Source organism: Equus przewalskii, chromosome 1, assembly GCF_037783145.1.
Source record: "Equus przewalskii isolate Varuska chromosome 1, EquPr2, whole genome shotgun sequence".
Taxonomy (NCBI): Eukaryota; Metazoa; Chordata; class Mammalia; order Perissodactyla; family Equidae; genus Equus; species Equus przewalskii.
This window is the reverse complement of record NC_091831.1, coordinates 38,725,412-38,743,576: the sequence shown is the minus strand read 5'-3', so window position 1 is coordinate 38,743,576 and position 18,165 is coordinate 38,725,412. Positions and strand designations below refer to the sequence as shown.

The following is an 18,165-nucleotide window of genomic DNA, read 5'->3' as shown; positions in this document are numbered from 1 at the left end:
GTCCCCGGATTAACAATAGGAACCAAGGTAACAAATATTCTTGAATGGTCCACTTAGATTTAGAATTTCACATATCTACAATTACCCTACCCCCGACCCCGATGATTTTTCCATCATCATTAACTTTTTTAGTTGTTTCCTTGGAGATTTCTGACTTAAGGCAGGCCAATTCTTAAGTCCTCACACCTTGAAAAAAAATATAATGAAGCAATCACAAAATCCTTTTCTGTTACCTAAATCTCATGTCAACCAAATAAGATTGTTGTTATAATCCTGTTTGTTCAAAGGGTAGGTCTTTGTTTTTTTTAAGTAACTAAAAGAGTCACTTCTAACTTCTAATTAGCATTAGTCTTGGACTGAACAAAACTGACAAGGGAAAGTATCTTTTCTAATGAAGAGCTAAGTGGACAGAAAGGATGACTTTTTTTCTATAAACTTTCTATTGGTAGAATACTTTGAATTCTAAAGCGTACTCTTGTTGAAGTTAGGAAGTGTAGTTGTGGATAAAAATATTAGAATTACATCATAAAATATCCTGGTAGGTTCTTTAAAACAAAACCCACAGAATATAGACAGTGGGGAAAAAAAAAAAAGTCAACTGAAACCTACAGCGTTAAGGGTCCCGGTGCACAGCTACTGGGAGTCTTCCTCTTGAGGACCATTTTTTTCAAATGGTGGGATTCCTCACTTGCTCATCAATTTTTAGACCACTTTTAGTTAGATTAAGTTTTTCTTTTGTGTTCCATTTTGTCAATCATTAATTTTGCAGGCTAATTTCTGCCAGTCAGAAATTTTTTGATAGTGATCCTAAAGTGTTAAAAGAATAAGGAAGACAGGAAACGAGGAAGGAAGAAGAAAAGGAAGGAAGGGAAAAATGGAAAGAGAAAAAGAAGAAACAAACGTAGCTTTGTTCAGTTGGAAGTATTCTACACAGCGGTCTAATTTAATGCTTGTCTCATAGTTTCTAGCTCTTTCTTATACATTCTAAATTGGATGAAGAATAGTTAACAGTTTCTAAGGATTTAAGTACATTTACTATAAATAGAAAAGATATAGTCATCAAACAACAATTACTAACTATTCAGGGTCTGCTGAACATATTTTAGTTAGCCCTAATTACTCAGATTTTTAAAACACTTATCTGTAAAGTTGTAGCAGACCAAAAACACTGATTTTATACAATAACAATGACAGGACTTTACAGGTATGTATAGGCACTGCTCTATTGTCTAACATATACAGCAGTATATATTGATTCTTTACAAGTAAGTAAGCGCTTTCCATTTCCTATTCTGGAAAAGGGAAGAGCTTGGATATAGTACGTCTACGAGCTTTAGCACTTACCATTCCGTCTGCCTAAAAACTCTTCCCTGGATACCAGCAGGGTTTGCTCTATTACTTCTTCTGGTCCCTGCTCCAATGTTACCTTATCACACAAAGACCCTCCCAACACTCCGTATCCCCCTTGTCCCACTTTTTTCCCAGTCATCGCCATTTGGTATGTCCTAAATGGCATGTTCTATGTTCACTTGCGTAACTGATTACCGACTGTCTCCCTGCACTGGAATATAAGCTCCAGGGCGCAGGAGCTTTGTTTTGCTCACAACAGTACTTGGCACATAGAAAGAGCACGATAAATACTAGTTGAGTGAGTGAATGAGTGCTTAGGAAAGAGGATGATCAAACCTATTCATCCTCATGAACTTTGGAAGGATGAGGGCACATTACTTCCAAACAGGCCATAGGAAGACCTCTGTCTTCTTCAATTCTGTCTCCACTTTGGCCAAGACTGAGCCTGGAAACAGAAGGCAGCCCATATATGACTGCTGTGCAAATATTCCAGGCCATTTCGCAAACACTCTTGACTTCCTCCCTGTTTAGGGATATTCATTAGGTTCTGGCAGCCTACCTGAAGGAGCAGAGGCTTCTTTATCTTGGTTGTAACAAGACACAACCGTTCTCAGTTCAGAACCTTGAGAAACATACTTGCTTACGGCCAACATATATTGAATAACTTTCTCCCCAACCTGGATTATCTCAGAGGAGGGACAGAGCCATTAATGGAGGTTACATAAATGCCCTAGGTTGTAGGTTCACTTCAGGCTCCCTAGTGGAGACGGCCAGACAGGGCGTCCTTGAGTGACCTGGGGAGCTCACAGCACTAGGGGTGGGTCAGCATTTCCTTCTGAATCAGAATTGAGCCGATGCCCTAGCTCTTACCCAGGAAGAACCGCGAGAGCCTGTCAATCTCTCTTTAGCTTTAGTTTCCTTGACCATGTAGCACAGGAATGCTATACTTCCTGTTCTCCAAAGGTCACTTCCAGTTCTGATGTCCTAGACATCCTTTCTCCTCTCTCCAACTTACGCCCAATTTTTTGCAGATGATGAAACTGAGGCCCACAGGAGGGCCCTGTGTCTCGGCCAAAGTCACCCACCTAAATGCAGAAACGGGACTAGAATTCAGGTTCAGTGCTTTTTCAATTATAGACTCAAAGGTAATTTTCATGACCCTGGACCTCAACCTTCTCGGTTTCAAAACTCTTTGATCATTGGGTCCCCTTTGGTGGGAAAAAGCTCCCATGGATTGTTTAAGTAAGTGGTGGTGTCAAATTCTGCTGCTGGAGAGGGAAAGGGGACACAGAAGAGAAAGCCAAAACTTGAATATAATTGGTCTCACTTAGATACTGCTCTAGGACTCTGTTGTCAGCTCTTGCAGAAATTACTTACTACAATCAATGAGATAAATGATGCTACTTTTGATGATACAAATAAAACTTGCATTTACAGCTTTATTAAATATCATGAATAATGCGTTGATTTACTAATTTATTCATTAATGGTAGACTTTATGGCAAGACTGGATTACATTAGCTCCATTACAAAATGCCAGTAATTTGCACTCTAGGCTCGGAGAAAATGCACTTTACAACTTACCTCACTGTATGTTCAACGACCTGGCAAGACTAATCCCCAAATCTTCCAACCCTTCCTTCTCCTATGTTCAGTCACTTCTGTTAATCTAGCTGCCTTTATTTTCTCCATCTATTATGTCACTTTATTTTCATTTTGTTCCCTGTGAGATGAGGCTGGACAGTAGAGAGATGATTTTGACTGTAGAAGATGAGGAAATTGGAACACATGGGTGTTAAGGCATTGCTAAATAAAGAAAAACTCTGGACTCCATGTTACTCATCAATATCTTCCATTTAGCCCAATTGGTCAAATCTAAACAAGCAACACAGAGCTGGTACGTATTGCCGGTCAGGATACAGCATTATTCTTATTATGTAGAACCATAATTCCTAAGTCATATTCATTCATAAAGGAATTCACCTATAAATAATACCCAAGATTTCATTTTAGTTTGTGAGCTAAACTTCTGAATGATATTCAGAAAAGATACTTGGAGTAAATGGGTAGACAGAAGTAATCATTTTCAGTAGGATTTATAGAAAGGCTTTCCTGCAGGCCTCAGTCTGTGTATCTATAAAACTGGCATGATTATGCTTTATATGATAGTGTAGTAAGAGTCTGTGGAAAAGTCTAACTGAAATACTTCAGAACGGGGTTTATATCGTCTTGTCTTCAGCATACTGCACAGCAGTAATTGTACCAAAAATGATGATGATAGCTAATATCTATTAAGCATTTATGAAGTGCCAGGGACATATTATCTCATTTAATCCTTTCTGTAACAACCCAATGAGGTAGGAACTACTTTTATTCTCCTATAGATGAGGAAACTGAGGCACAGAGAAGTGAAGTAAACTTGTCCAAAGTTCTAAGGCTAGTAGTCTAGTTCTTTGCCATGAGAAGCCATGATTACGGACATGTGGGAGGTTTTCTTTCTTTCTCTAAGGGAAGGTTTTGTCGTTTTAACGAGAACAAACCCAACGTACCATTCTGAAGTCCTCTTCGAACTTGAAAGCCCCGCCTCCTGTGGCACAGAGAGTGGTGTGAAGGCTGGAGAAGTTCTTCTCGCTGCCCATCTGAATGAACCTGTGCATAGCACAGCTGGGAAAGCGGATGAAGTGCAGGTTCCCTTTGCGCCCACACATGGTCAAGTTTTTCAGTTCCAGGTGGACATCTCGGATCCCGGTTTTCCCATAAGCAGTATTAGAAGTCAAATACTTCCTGATGCTCTTCAGGTTCTCCACTTCCTCTTGTTCCTCTTCAGCTGTAATATCCTTCGGTTCAAAGTAAACCAATTTAACCAGCGTTCCACCGATATCCATGCCAAACCACGGGAATGCTAGAGGACAGAAAGACAGAGTGCCGATGAATTCTGCACATTCAAAGAAATGTTCGATTTTGAATATTTAATAATGAAAAGCAGTAGTGTCACATCTATATGTGCATTTAATATTCAATTTACTATATGTGCCTAAAAGAAGACAGGCAAGGAGAAATTCACAATTTAAACGGTGCCCATGATTCTGCCCACACTCCACTCAATTAGAGCCTGCCTCAGAATTACGAGATGAGAAATAGGATTCTGCAGCTCCCATGTGCTTCTCAGGGCTTGACAATTTCACTGTGGAGAGTGCAATTCCAATACTTAAAGATACATATTTTGCATACACTGTGGCTCCCAAATGCTACTTATTTTACCAGAAACTCACCCAAAGAAACAGTGCTTTGTTCCAATGCCAGAGGAAAAACTGGCTATGCTACATGTACTGAGAGATGGTGTGTTGGTCTCTCTAAGCCTCACAGTGTCTTCCCAGGGCACTTTTCAACAATAATTTTTACAGTATTCAATGTTTGCCTCCATGAGCTGACTTTATAAGATGTAACTCCACTGTTAATCTACAGAATAGGGAGGAGAAAGGAAGAGAAAGGGGGCTATGAGAGATGATGGGCACGACATGATGACTCCTTGGTGGCAGAATTCTAAAAACAAAACAGCTGGTGTTACATCTCATTTCTTTCTTCATTAAGCAGAGACACTCTTTCCATCTCAAATAGCCAGCCCAAAAGTCCTCAACCCAACTGAGTGTTAGAATTGTCTTTTAACATTCCAATTTCTGGTCTCCTCTCCCACAGATTCTGACTTAATTCAGGGGTGGGAACTGGGCATTTTTTAAAAACTCCCCAGTACTTCCAATCTGCAGGCTTGGCAACTACTAAACCAGAAGAACCATGGCTACTGACAGGCAAGCCCACAAACAAGCACAGCTCTTGATCAGGTCTGCACACAAAGACATGCCTTTAGATGTGTGTGTATGTGTCTGTGTGTGTGTGTATAAAATCTACTGAAGATGTTTATCTATGATAAAATGAATCTCCATCATAAGTATTTTTATTGTTATTAAAAGAGAACGAGCTGAGCTCCCTGAATGGGCTGATTTTATTTAGAGGCAACGTGGAAATTTAATGCTGTGCTGTAAAACGCTCTGCAAGGAACACAGAGCAAACCTAATGGGAGTCCAAAATTTAGACTCTCCCTTTTCATCTCCCTCAGCAGACTCCATGGGCTAAATCTGAAACTGATACTAAAACTGAGTTTAAAGACTCAGGGAGCTAAAGTGACTTCTTTCAAAAAGCTTATTTTATTAAGCCCTAGAGAACATCCACCTGCGCCCTGGTCAAATTGTGCATATCATACCCAGAGATTAATTACACTGCCAGGAATGCAAGTGGGACCTACAGAAGTTCTTTCTTCTAGGCAGTCCTACTACTTAGCTCCCCAGATGGGCATGTTGGGGAGGAAGGAGGGAGGGGGACACGGGAGGAGCCCTGTACACAGAATCTTCTCTCCTGTGCTTCACTGTTGTCATTTTAGCTGTGATCCAAGCCAGCTGCTCCACATTTGGTAAGCAGTAATTCTAACAGTATGGAAAAATGAAATCCCAAACTCCCAAAAAGATTAAGAGGAGTCAATTCCATTGACAAGATCAAGTTAACCAATGTCCTATCATCTTGGTGGAAGTTTGCAAAGCAAATGCCACACAGCCCAGTATAGGTTGGGAAGTTTGCTTGTCCCAGCAGGAAACAGCTCATCCCTACTAATAAATTCAGCTCACAGATGACATTTCTTGGCCCATTCTCTAAAATTCACTGCCAGCATGGCCCACAGTGTGGGTAAGACGTAAACTCCCAGGTCAGGATTCAGAACAACTGCTGCCTGAAGCAGCAGCCAGTAACTAGCTCACTGTTACAACTCCCTCCACCTCTCTGGGTCTCAATGCCAGTACCTGTGAAAGGAGTGGCTTGCATTAGAATGGTCTCCAGTCTCCTCCCTACTATAAACTTTCTATGGATTCTTTAAGAAATACAAAAAATCACAACCACCCCCAATCATATAGGCTGACCAGAGCCCTAGTTTTAAACACCACTGAAATACGCCACCGCATATCAACAGGTGTCTGGGTTATGCAGTCACTGTTGTAGTTACAATCCATTCTTATCCAAGTAGGGAAGAGACCCACTACTGGATGGGATGGGGGAAGGGTATTCTGGAACATTGCTAGGATGACTATTTTGGCAAGACTCTGGCAACATCTATTAAAATTAAAAGTACACATACATTTTTAACCCAGCTAACCTTTCTCCTGGACCATATAAAAAAAGCACCAGTGTTGGAGGATAGGTATAGAATGTTGACTGCAGCACCCTTTAGAGTGGCCAAATTAAAACAAAACTCAACTAAACTAGAAACAAAGTGTGTGCCCTTTAACAGGAGACTGTTTAATAAAGTGTATGATTTCCAAACCATGGGATACTGGGTAGCCATTGAAAGAATGAATGAGAGCTATATCAGTGGCCTGGAGAGATATCCTCAATCTTCTGTTAATGAGAAAAGCAAAAGATGCCTAGAAGTGTAAATAATTTATTTGCTCTTTTCGCTTTGGAAAAAAAGGAGGGGAGGAAGGGAGGGAGGAAAAGAGGAAGAAAAGGAGAAAGGAAGGGAGGATGAAGAGAAGGGAAGGAGGGAGGGAGGGAGGAAGGCAGGCAGGCAGAAGGAAGACTCCTACATGATTATGATTACATGAGCCTGCAGAAGGGTACAGAAGGCTGGCCCTCCAGGTTGTTAATCCTGTTAGGATTAATCATGTTAGGGGCTGGCAGGATGAGCAGGTTGTGGGTAGAGGCTAGAGATCAGGAGAGGCGATGGAGAAAATTCTACACTTAGCACTTTCAGTATACGCAGAAGTAAAAAAATAAGAATTCAGTGATAATGGAAAACAGGATACATCTCAGCACAGAATGGACAGTACAACCTGTGTGAAATCCAGAAAACAATCTAGTTCTGCATCAGAAATCCAATATTCACCCAGCCACAGCTGTCACCAGCTCTCTGAGACGAAGAGTCCCTACATGGCTTTTTATTTGGTTGGATATTGGTAAGTACATGGAACTGCAAAGAGGTCTCTGAAAAATGTAACAGGGGACACATAAACATTTTATAGGTTATTTAGAATGCTGGTTTCTTCTTCTTTCCTCACCTCCTGCTCATTTTTGAGCCATTTCAAACCTTTTGTTGGCAACTCAACAAAACAGTGGAAAAAGGGATAGAGTTTTGAAAATTCAGTTAAACGTTTTATCTGCGATTTTAGTTAAGGTGAAAAACAGATACTAAGGATTGGAGTACTGTATTAGTTTAAATGGCAATAGAAATTGCTTTCACTAACCCACATTCATTTCTTACCTTTGCGAAAAATTGAATGCTCTTCTTTTCACATTTTAATGCTTTTACAGGACACTATCATATTTTAAATGTACAGTTTTATTCATCTTCCTGATACCAAAGTCTACTTATACCTATGCTTCCTATACATAAGCTGTAGATGGAGAGAGAAGGGGAAGCAAGGAATCCCAATGCAGCTATCACCCACGGCTCACATCCTCTTTAATCCAGGATGTCCAGATATTTTGATAAATTCCGCTGAACTGGTGATAAGAAGAGTCTATTCTGTGCTTGCCAGAAGTGATGCTGGTTCTAGACATAGAACATTTGCATTCACCCTTTATTCCTCCTTCTCAAACCAGGTGTCTGTCATTTAAAAAAAAAATTTCTAGAATTTTCATCAAGGATGCTCAGCAGGAGACTCTATTCAAACTGCACAAGACGACTTCTGCAAACAAGTTAACTGATCTCATTCAAAATGGTTTCTACCATAGTGAGGTGTGCATAAACCAGAAAGTGATGTTCATAAAAGAAGGTGCTATAGGTAAGTGGTTGACTTTTGGTGCATCTTCTCTCAGCATATTCCAAAGAATAAAAGGAACTATTTCCTAATGAAATTCTTGCACATGTGCACTAAGAGAAATACACAAAGATGTTCACTGCAGCAATTTGTAGTAACGAAAAACTGGTAACAATCTAGCTGTCCATCAATATGTAAATAAAATGTGATATACTTATATGATGGAATACTATATAGCTAGGAGAATTAACTAGATTTCTATGTCTCAAGATGGATAGAGCTCAAAAACAATGAAAGAACACTGCTTTAATGGTGAGCAGAAGTGATGTGTAGCTTGTTAATTCCAGGTCAGACCATTTAGTTAGAGGCACAAGAATTTCCAGAGCTCTCCCACAGGCATGGGGAGCATTCCCGATAGTGGCTGCTCTGTCAGCCCAGGTCCTGGAGTGAGGACACAGCCAATCCTTAATGCACATACAGCATGAGCATGAAATAAACCTTTTTTCTTTAAACCACTGAGATTTGGGAATTGTTACTACAACAGAACCTGGCCTATTCTGGCTGCTACTTGAAGTGGAGTGCTGCTTTAACAGCAAAAAAATATTTGTGGCATTGGCTTAGAGGCCAGGCAGCAGGGAGTGAGGAAATGGATTTTGGAGGCCAGCAATGCATTTGGTGAAACTATCATGTATGATAACTTGGAAGGCAGATAATAAACCCAAAGAATCAGTAGCTCTCATCAAAAAGGTTGAAAGTCAAATGTTAGTAGCATGTGTTGGTTTCTGTTGGCTACTGTTGGCTGCATTTTAAATGGTGTGACCAAAAAAAGAGAGGGAGAGATAGTCTCAGAAAGTAATTGGCTGGTTTACAAAGAAAAAGGAAAGGGAATAGAGTCCATCAAGTCAGACTTGCAGGGTTGGAAAAGCAGCTGATTCTCTTCCCCAAAAGGTAAGGAAAAAACTGAGAAAGTCTTTGCATGAAAAAGGTCAATGAGAGCTTAGCTTTGGGGTGAGGTTCAAAGGAAGAGAGACTGGCTAACACACCCACTCTTAACACTTAGAAAGGGTTAAGATGTCTCCAAGTAAAGATGCAGTTAAGGTTGTGGCTTCTTATTTAATTCTTTCAATTAGAACGGCTCAGGGAAAAAGGCTTCCCCACCAAAGCCTAACAGGTTCAAAGTATCGTCAATTAAGTCAATAAAGAAAGACATGGAAGCCGAAACACATTCATTACACAGTGATTATAAGTATGTCAAAAACTGAGGGCTTGATTGATTGGCGTATGGCAATAAACTGGAGTTAAACAGATAAGAAACCTATTTCCTTTTGAAAAGAGTTGTACTGCCCAAGAAACCAGGAGCATGAACCTAAAAAGGCTGGGGAAACTTTAAGACCTAGAAGAACTCTTGAGTCCCCAACCCTCTAAAGTTAGGAAGCAGCTGAGAAAGCTGCTCAGCTCCTATGGAGGGCACATTCTTCAGTGCTCACTTCAGATGTGATCCAGGAGGCTGTTGGAAAAAGCCAACAGCTGAAGAGAACAACGCACTGGGAAGGCCCTCCCAGAGAGAAGAATTAGGACCCCAAAGGAGCATTCTCCATCTACAAGTCAGGGAGTCCAGAGGGATCTCAGAACCGCTTCAGCATTTTAGAATGACTGAGGACCCGTGAATGGTGTCTCCTATTCACACCCCTTCTGAATAGGAGTGTATACTGGGTTTTCCAATCTTTGTTTCACCATTATATATTAACATACAATGTGGAAGGTCGGGGGGGTCAATACCAGGTAACTTGCCTCTTCAGTTCAGAAATCACTAGATCAAGAGGACCCACATTGAGGGGCCGGCCCAGTGGCACAGCTGTTAAGTGTGCACGTTCCACTTCGGCGGCCCAGGGTTTGCTGGTTCGGATCTGGGTCTGGACATGGCACCGCTTGGCAAGCCATGCTGTGGTAGGCGTCCCACATACAAAGTAGAGGAAGATGGGCACGGATGTTAGCTCAGGGCCAGTCTTCCTGAGCAAAAAAAGAGGAGGATTGGCAGCAGATATTGCTCATGGCTAACCTTTTTTTTTAAAAAAAAAAGGACCCACATCTAGAGTTCATGTTGAAACGACTTTGAAACACCCCCTAACTTAGTGCCAACTGTGCATCATCCAGATGCTGGGACTGGGTGGGACTTTGGGGTTGGCTCCTTTGGGGAGGGGATGAGTGTATTTCACCTGCGACGGGGAAAGTGAGCCAAAAGTCTGGTAATCACAAGAGCAAAGTGTGCTAGTCATCAGTGCTGCTGGGCAAATATTTCAGTGAGTTGTGAATGGAAATGGTGTGGGTCACTTCCAGGTGTGTGTCACTGTGGCTGGTGCGAGACGCTTCAGAACTCTGTTACCATAACCAGCAAAATTCAAAATAATGATTGCTCTATCAGCTGGGATGCGGAATGAAGATGAGCCAGAATGGAGCCGCCAGCCACGCCTCAACGGACTGACAGTGTGAATGAGAACTAAACCTTGTTGTTTTAAGCCACTGAGATTTGAGGGTTATTTGTTACTGCAGTATGATCTTGCCTGTCCTGAGAAATATACCCTCCAACAAAATCTTTGGCTGTTTTTCCCCCTGGAACCCTCCCTCTCCTACAGACCAAGATCCAGGGGCTGCCAGTATTGCTGATAAACATGTGGTAGCTGAGTGTTAATAAAAAGGTATGTAGGTCTGGTTGCATTTATTTCTATCTAAAAATTTCTCCAAACACAAACCAAGATTGGCAATCTGGTAGTAGTTAGAACCATGAAATGAATCTGTATTCTAAATATTGTGGTGAAAATATTTTAAAATTTTACTGGTAGTCGATGGCTTTAAAACAAAGCCTGTTTCTTAAAGATCTTTGCAGAACACTAGAATAGTCCCTGAGGGGCAGTTATGCTTCCTGCAGTAAATTTCAAGAGTACACTGAACTCCAAATAGCAAAAATGACCAAAGACCAAAAAAAAAATAACCCACAGAAAAGGTTTCCTACAAGTCAAAGAAACAATTTTAAAAAGCTAAGGGAGCCTGATATGAGAAAATCTACCTCCTCTTGAACAACCAGCCACAGAGCTTGAAGAGGTGTTCCTGGAGAGGCAAGGCTCCCTGACACCAATATTTCTCCCTGTATGGAAATCAGGCACCTAGCGCTCAGGATCATCTCCTCTGCGTACGGGTCTGACTCAGCTGCCTGTTGCTGTCATGCACAGTTAAACCGTTCCCTCAAGGTTCCACCAAGTTGGAATTTGTTGTAATAATTATGAACAGGGAGCAGGAGAACCAGAAATTTTTTTTTTGGAAGATTAGCCCTGAGCTAACTGCTGCCAATCCTCCTCATTTTGCTGAGGAAGACTGGCCCTGAGCTAACATCTGTGCCCATCTTCCTCCACTTTATACGTGGGACGCCTACCACAGCATGGCTTGCCAAGCGGCGCCATTTCCGCACCCGGGATCCGAACCAGCGAACCCTGGGCTGCTGAAGCGGAACATGCGCACTTAACTGCTGCACCACCAGGCTGGCCCAGAACCAAAATTTTTACCCACCATTTATGAATAGATTTGTTAAGCAACCTAATGGGTGGAAAAGATGTTTGAGGATTCTGTAATCAACAGAAAAAAAGGCTTTCAAAGCACTTTGGGGGTATTTTTACACTATATGAATGCTAATCATGTTCAAGTGGCCTAAGGACCTCTACAAGTTACAAACAAAAAACAAAAAAACAAAAAACTTTGTTAACTTAGAATTGTATTTCTTTGAAAATCTGCTATCTGAGGGCTAGCCTTCCCTTCACCAGGTCTAAACTTGGTTGATAGTATAATGTAATTCTCTGCTACTATATTCATAGAAACATTTAACTTTAAGAGGTGGAAGTGGCCTTTGGTGAGTCCAACACCGTGTTTACAGATAAGAAAACTGAGGCTTAGAAATATCAGAAGTGTCCGAGGTTAGTAACAGTAGGGATCAGAACCCATTTCCAGCTTCATCAGCCAATAAATTCCCCATTTTGCTAGGCTAATCTGAGTTGAGTTGCCTGTCACAACAGGCATGACTGTGGGCAAGTTTCTTTCTTGAGCCATTTACTAATCTGTAAAATGGAGGTGAATTACCCTACCACTAAAGTTCTGTCTAGTTCTCACCTTCCATCATCCTAAATACAACATACAAAACCCTCCCAAACGATACTTTTAACAGCTTAAAACATGAGAGCTGAAAACCTAAGAACTATTTAAGGACCTTGAAGAAAGTAGGAAATGTAAAATTTAATAAAAGGGTTTCCATAACACTGTAAAGAAACCCATAATTATTGCACACAGAGAAATCTGCTAAACATTAAATACTCTATGCAAAAAACTTAAGTCATGGTTTCTTTCAAATTAATGTATACCAGATTTCTTTAGTTTGAATTTTAGTCACATGGCAATAACCAGTGTTGGCAAGGGGACAAGGACACAAGCACTTACAAAGTACCAATGGGAATGTAAACTGCTGTACTCTTCCCTTGGGGGCATTTGGAAATATATATTAAAAAGCTCCAGATTCCTATACCCTTTGATATATTAGTTCCACTTTAGCCTAAAGAAATAATTATCCATGCATTCCAAAATTTACCTTCAAAAAATCTTTGAAGGTTTACTAATCATAGTGAGAAAACTAATTTGTTGTCCAAAAATAGAGGGCGGGTTAAAATAAATGATCATCTGTTAACACAAAGGAACAATACACTGCCATTAAAATCATTTTCTAGGATGGCACTTAATGATGTGAGGAGAATGTTCATTATATATTGTTAGGTGAAAAGAGCAGGTGATTAAATGGTATATTTTGTATGATTACAATTTTGTGGAAAAAGTAAATGGCTGTACACAGAAAATGAGACTAAGGACGTTAGGCCAAAACATTAACAGCACTTATCTGCCGATCGTGAATTAGGGTGATCTTTTCCTTTTGCTGGCTTTCCTGATGATGCTTATCAATTTTTTACAACCAACATGCTTAATCTTCATAAACAGAGTTATTTTAGGGTTCTCAGTCAAAAACTTGTCTTTAACGATGCAAAAGAAAAAGACATTGTTTTAATTTTGCTTCAAGGAGCAGACAAGCAGATCTGTGGTCCTGCCCATGGAAAAGAGGATGTCAGCATTCCCCATCTCAACAGTTCCTTCCCTTCCCATGCAGCACCCTACCCACACCAAGCCTGTCTTCGAAATCCTTAGACACAGCCATCAAGAATGACAAGGAAAGCCTGACACCCAAGAGCAGAGTTGTTCAGCCAGTTGGATGCATGACACCACCAGGGCTCCCTCAAGAAGACATCTGACTGACCCACCGGCACTGCTGTCAGGGCAAAACTTGTATGTTCAACTTGGCAGTTCTAAACATACTTAAGGGCACACAGGTATGTTTGTGGGAAAGGTCACACCCCGCCCACCCACCCGTGTGACAATAACCCTTCTCCCTCTGGCACAGCCTCAGATTCCCATCAACTTTCTCCCTCTTGCCCAGACAAGAATGGGAACAAAAGAGCTGACCGTATCATATGCAAGAGGGAAAAAGAGAATAGCCAGGATTCCTTTCAGAACTTCTGAGACAAGTAGAAGTATTATCTGTCACACGCGCCACCAGAAGGAAAGTCTGGATTTCATCACCTCTGCCATGCGAGCCCAAATCATCTATTAGGCATAACAGGTTCAATGTCTAGGACCTGCGACATTTTTAGGCACTCGTGAAAATATTTTAATTTCTTTTAAAATTAGGAGAAAACACGTGAACTTTCGGGTCAAAAAATACTGTAATATACCATATTAATACATTCATCTTTATACCAATGCAGTCATAAAGCAGAATTTTTCTTTACTTTTTAAGGAGGAAGGGGTGCATGAAGGCAAAAGTCCCTGGAGTCCATGAAAATCAGCCTTTTCACGGTTTGCTCCACAGCCAAGCCCAGCTTCGAGCTGGCGTGATACCATCCATACCAGAGTCTACTTGTCACTTGCAATTTGAACTGGATCTCTACGGTTTCTTCACAATTGTATTTTCTTAAAGCAACTTCAATTTTAGTATTTAGTGCAACTAAATTTTAAAGTAAAGTTTTAATTATTTCGAAAAACAGCTGGCTCTGTTCAACCACATTCTTTCTCAGATTTGCCTCATCATAAAAACCACCTAAGGCACTTGTTAAAAATACCGACCCCCAGGCCACTGCCTGAAGATTCTAATGCAACGGGACTGGAGGAAATGTTTTCAATGAGGGGGCCTGTAATTCTCACTGGTCAAATTCAAAACCACTGTTCTAGTGGAATCAAAATGAATGCTTAAGTAGCCGGACCATGATTTAAAAGTGAGAAACCCGGAGTCTGAATGAGCTGCCCTTGCTTGTAACTGTGAGGGAACTCTGAGGCTGACAGCTTGAGGGCAATGCACAGTAATGACCCAGCAGCTGGTCCCATCCCCAGGAGGGTCTTAACACATCTAATTGCTTGTTAATGAAATTATTTACGAACAATTTATAACATGAGTGCCGCAGGTGATTTTCAAATTTTAAATACAGCTTTTGAAGTTATCATCCATCCATGGCTAAATCCCATGGCTATGAGTTTAGAAACGTTGTACATGTAATCAGATTTTGTCCACGTGCTCTTCTCTCCCAGTGACTCCCATTTGAAAGGTAACCATGCATTCCTCCATAAAGAAGATAGCTCTGGCAACAGTATTCATGTATTTAGGTCAGGCAAACAGACATTCTTTGATTTCCAGCCCATGTGGCTGACCTTGACACAGACAACCACATGAAATCAGAACAACAAACAGAAACACTAACATAAAAGCTACGGTACTGTTTTTTTTAAGCTTAAGATTTGGGAGAAAGAAAAACCTCTTGCAGGGCGCCATTCTGGCACCAGTAAAGGTATTCTCAGCTTGGATCTGGACCAGGAGGAAGCAGGGGCAAGATGAGCTGAAGATGAAGGGATCCAAAATGTGAAACCCACAAGGTTAAAAAAACTTTTCCTTGAGTCTCTGCCTCAAGTTCCTGAGCGGCTCAGTGAGGTGCAGTTTCTTTCCCAAGGTTCTAGGGCCTTTCCCTGCCACCCTTGCAAAAGAAACCAGACTAGAAGGAGGGGTGTCACTCTAGTGAGCACCAAGATCATTTTCTCCCTATCATCTCTGCAGTCAAGCCCTGTATTTCTGCTCCAGGAGAAGCAGTAAGCAGATGAAATTTATTTCCCATTCCAAAGTAATGTTCTCAGGCTCAGGAGCTGGGAATAAAACACAATTACAGACAGTGACGATCATCATCCCTATTTCTCACCAAGAAGATGCCCGTCGTGCCCAATCTAGAGGCAACGGAAGGTGAATATCAACCTTCCATGTGGTCCTCACCTTTAATTGTGCCACGTTCTTCATTAGAAATACAGTCCCTGGACTAAAAAGAAGATTCCACAGTTGTGACTGTGCAGAAATATGCCCAAGACCACGGCTACATGCACCTGTGTGACTATCTCAGTGTGATCATTTCAGCAACCAGAGCTGATCACAGCTACCACCCAGCACGGCTCCTCTATCTACCTAATGCCCTGCAATGAGGCTCAAGATGGTAATCTCATTACTTGCTTAAACAAATCCCAGTTTAAACCACCAAGAGGTTTAGCTTTTTGTCTTGACAAGCCACCAGAGCATGCTTACTTACTCCAGGGGTGCTACTGACAATTTAATAGCAGGGAGTGGCTAATTAAAGCAGCTTTGGGGAGAGTAGCATTGCTAGGTGGCACCACCAGGCAAAACAACAGGTCTCCCAGAAATGGGCTTTGATCATTTATTTTAGCTCGACTGTGAAAGTCTGGCAAATCTTTAAAGATGGGTGGGGAAAGATGTGCCAACTGCTCACATGGCAATGGAAACTGAAATAAAAGGGAGGTCTTTGCACCCTCCTCAAATAATCTGAGCCAAACTCCACGCTTATGCATGCATCGGTTCACTGAACAGATATTTATTTTGTTCCTAGGCACTGTGGCACAGAGTCGGGAGGCAGCAATGAACCTGTCCCCTTGGCACTCACATTTCAGTCCACAAAGACTGACTGTTAATCAAGAACAGCCTGGAAAGAAGGTGTGAAAACTCTGCTATGAGTGAAATCCACATTGTCCTAGTACCAGACTTCATTTGTTAATAGACTTAATTAAAACAATCTTTTAATATTTACAAATGGCAGCTCTATGCAGGGTTCCCTCTTAACCAGAGTAACTATCAAAACATAAAGCCTGACACTTTCTAGCCATTTGAGAACCTTATAATTAAACTGGAGATGACACTCAAACCTGCGAAAAGTTTAAAATCATAGGACATTAGCGTTGGAGGAACATAAGAGCTCTTTTAGGGAAATGCACCTCAAAACCACAATGAGATAACACTTCAAACCCACCACGATGACTATAATTTAAAAACGGAAAATAATGAGTGTTGGTGAGGATGTGGAGAAATTGGGATCCTCATAAACCCCTGGTAGGAATAAAATAGTGCAGTCCCTTTGGAAAACAGGCTGGCAGTTCTGCAAGAAGTTAAACCTAAGAGTTAGTGTATGATCTGGTGAGCCCACCTTTAGGTATACGCCTAAGAGAAATGAAAACCTATGTCCACAGAAAAACTTGCATGCAAATGTTCATAGCAGCATTATTCATAATAGCCAAAAATAGAAGCAACCCAAATGTCCAACAACTGCTGAATGGATAAATAACATCTGATGAAATAGTATTTCCATACAATGAAATATTATTTGGCAATAAAAAGGAGGAAAATACTGATACACACTACAACACGGATGAACTTTGAAAACACTATGCTAAGTGAAAGCAGCCAGTCACCAAAGCCATCACAGATTATATGATTTCATTTATATGAAATGTTCTTGATAGGCAAATCTATAGAGACAGAAAGGTTAGTTGTTGCCTAGGATTGGGAGCTGTGGGGGAAAAGGGCAGTGACTGCTAAGTTTTTGGGGGTGGCAAAGTGTTCTAAAATTGATTGTGGTGATGGTGGCACTCTGTGACTATGTTAAAAACCACTGAAATATACACTTTAAATGGGTGAAATGTATGTGAATTATATCTCAATAAAGCTGACTTTATACATATCTAAAGCCCTGGCCCAATCCCATCATTTTTTTTTTTTTTAAAGATTTTATTTTTTCCTTTTTCTCCCCAAAGCCCCCCGGTACATAGTTGTATATTCTTTGTTGTGGGTCCCTCTAGCTGTGGCATGTGGGACGCTGCCTCAGCGTGGTTTGATGAGCAGTGTCATGTCCGCGCCCAGGATTCGAACCAACGAAACACTGGGCCCAGCGGAGTGCGCGAACTTAACTGCTGGGCCACGGGGTCAGCCCCGCCCAACCCCTTCATTTTATAGATAACTTTTAAAATATAAATGCCAAATTATAATAGTTTTCAAAGGAAATCTTTCTAAAATGCATGACCCACTTTCCCATATTCTTAAACAAAATAGAAGAAAATTTTAGCTCTTTCTGATGACTCAAGGTCATATGAGAATCAATTATTGTGCCTGTTATATAGTTATGCCCTTAGGAACCACATAAACCTGTGTTTCCCAGCTGCTATGGTCTGAGTAATTTTTTGTCTCTATTGTAGCTTTCTATGTCTTGCTTTTGGGGTGTTATTGCCTTTTGTCTACTAAGAATATGCTGCATAGGAATGCAGAGCAACCAGAAAATCAAGACTGTTAAAACTGTAAATTGGTAAAGGTAAACAGACTCAGAGAGAGCACAGGAATTACTCCAACTGTAAAATGCATAAGCATCTCCAGTTTTATCTACTTTCCAACACTGATTTTGGTTGTTCAGAAGTATTTGCTTCCTTCCAGGTTCTTACCTGCCTTCTAGGTTATCGCTGGTAAGTTGCCAGAGTTGCTGATCACTGAAATTAGTAATAAATGTTTTTTTTACTGTAACAATTTTTTTTTTTTTTTGAGGGAGATTAGCCCTGAGCTAAC

General features: G+C 41.0%; 1 protein-coding gene across 4 annotated transcripts in view; it reads right to left on the bottom strand.

Moving 5' to 3' along the window:
* PANK1 (pantothenate kinase 1) overlaps window positions 1–18,165 on the bottom strand; it is a 110,502-nt gene that overhangs the window by 20,619 nt on the left and 71,718 nt on the right. For 3 of the 4 annotated variants that reach the window (XM_070561635.1, XM_070561615.1, XM_008534247.2), the window contains one exon: window positions 3,900–4,252. In XM_070561635.1, coding sequence (XP_070417736.1) covers window positions 3,900–4,252 — 353 coding nt within the window. Of the gene's footprint in view, window positions 1–3,899; window positions 4,253–4,622; window positions 4,810–18,165 lie in introns of those variants that run through there. The other variant, XM_008534248.2, reaches the window with a different exon arrangement.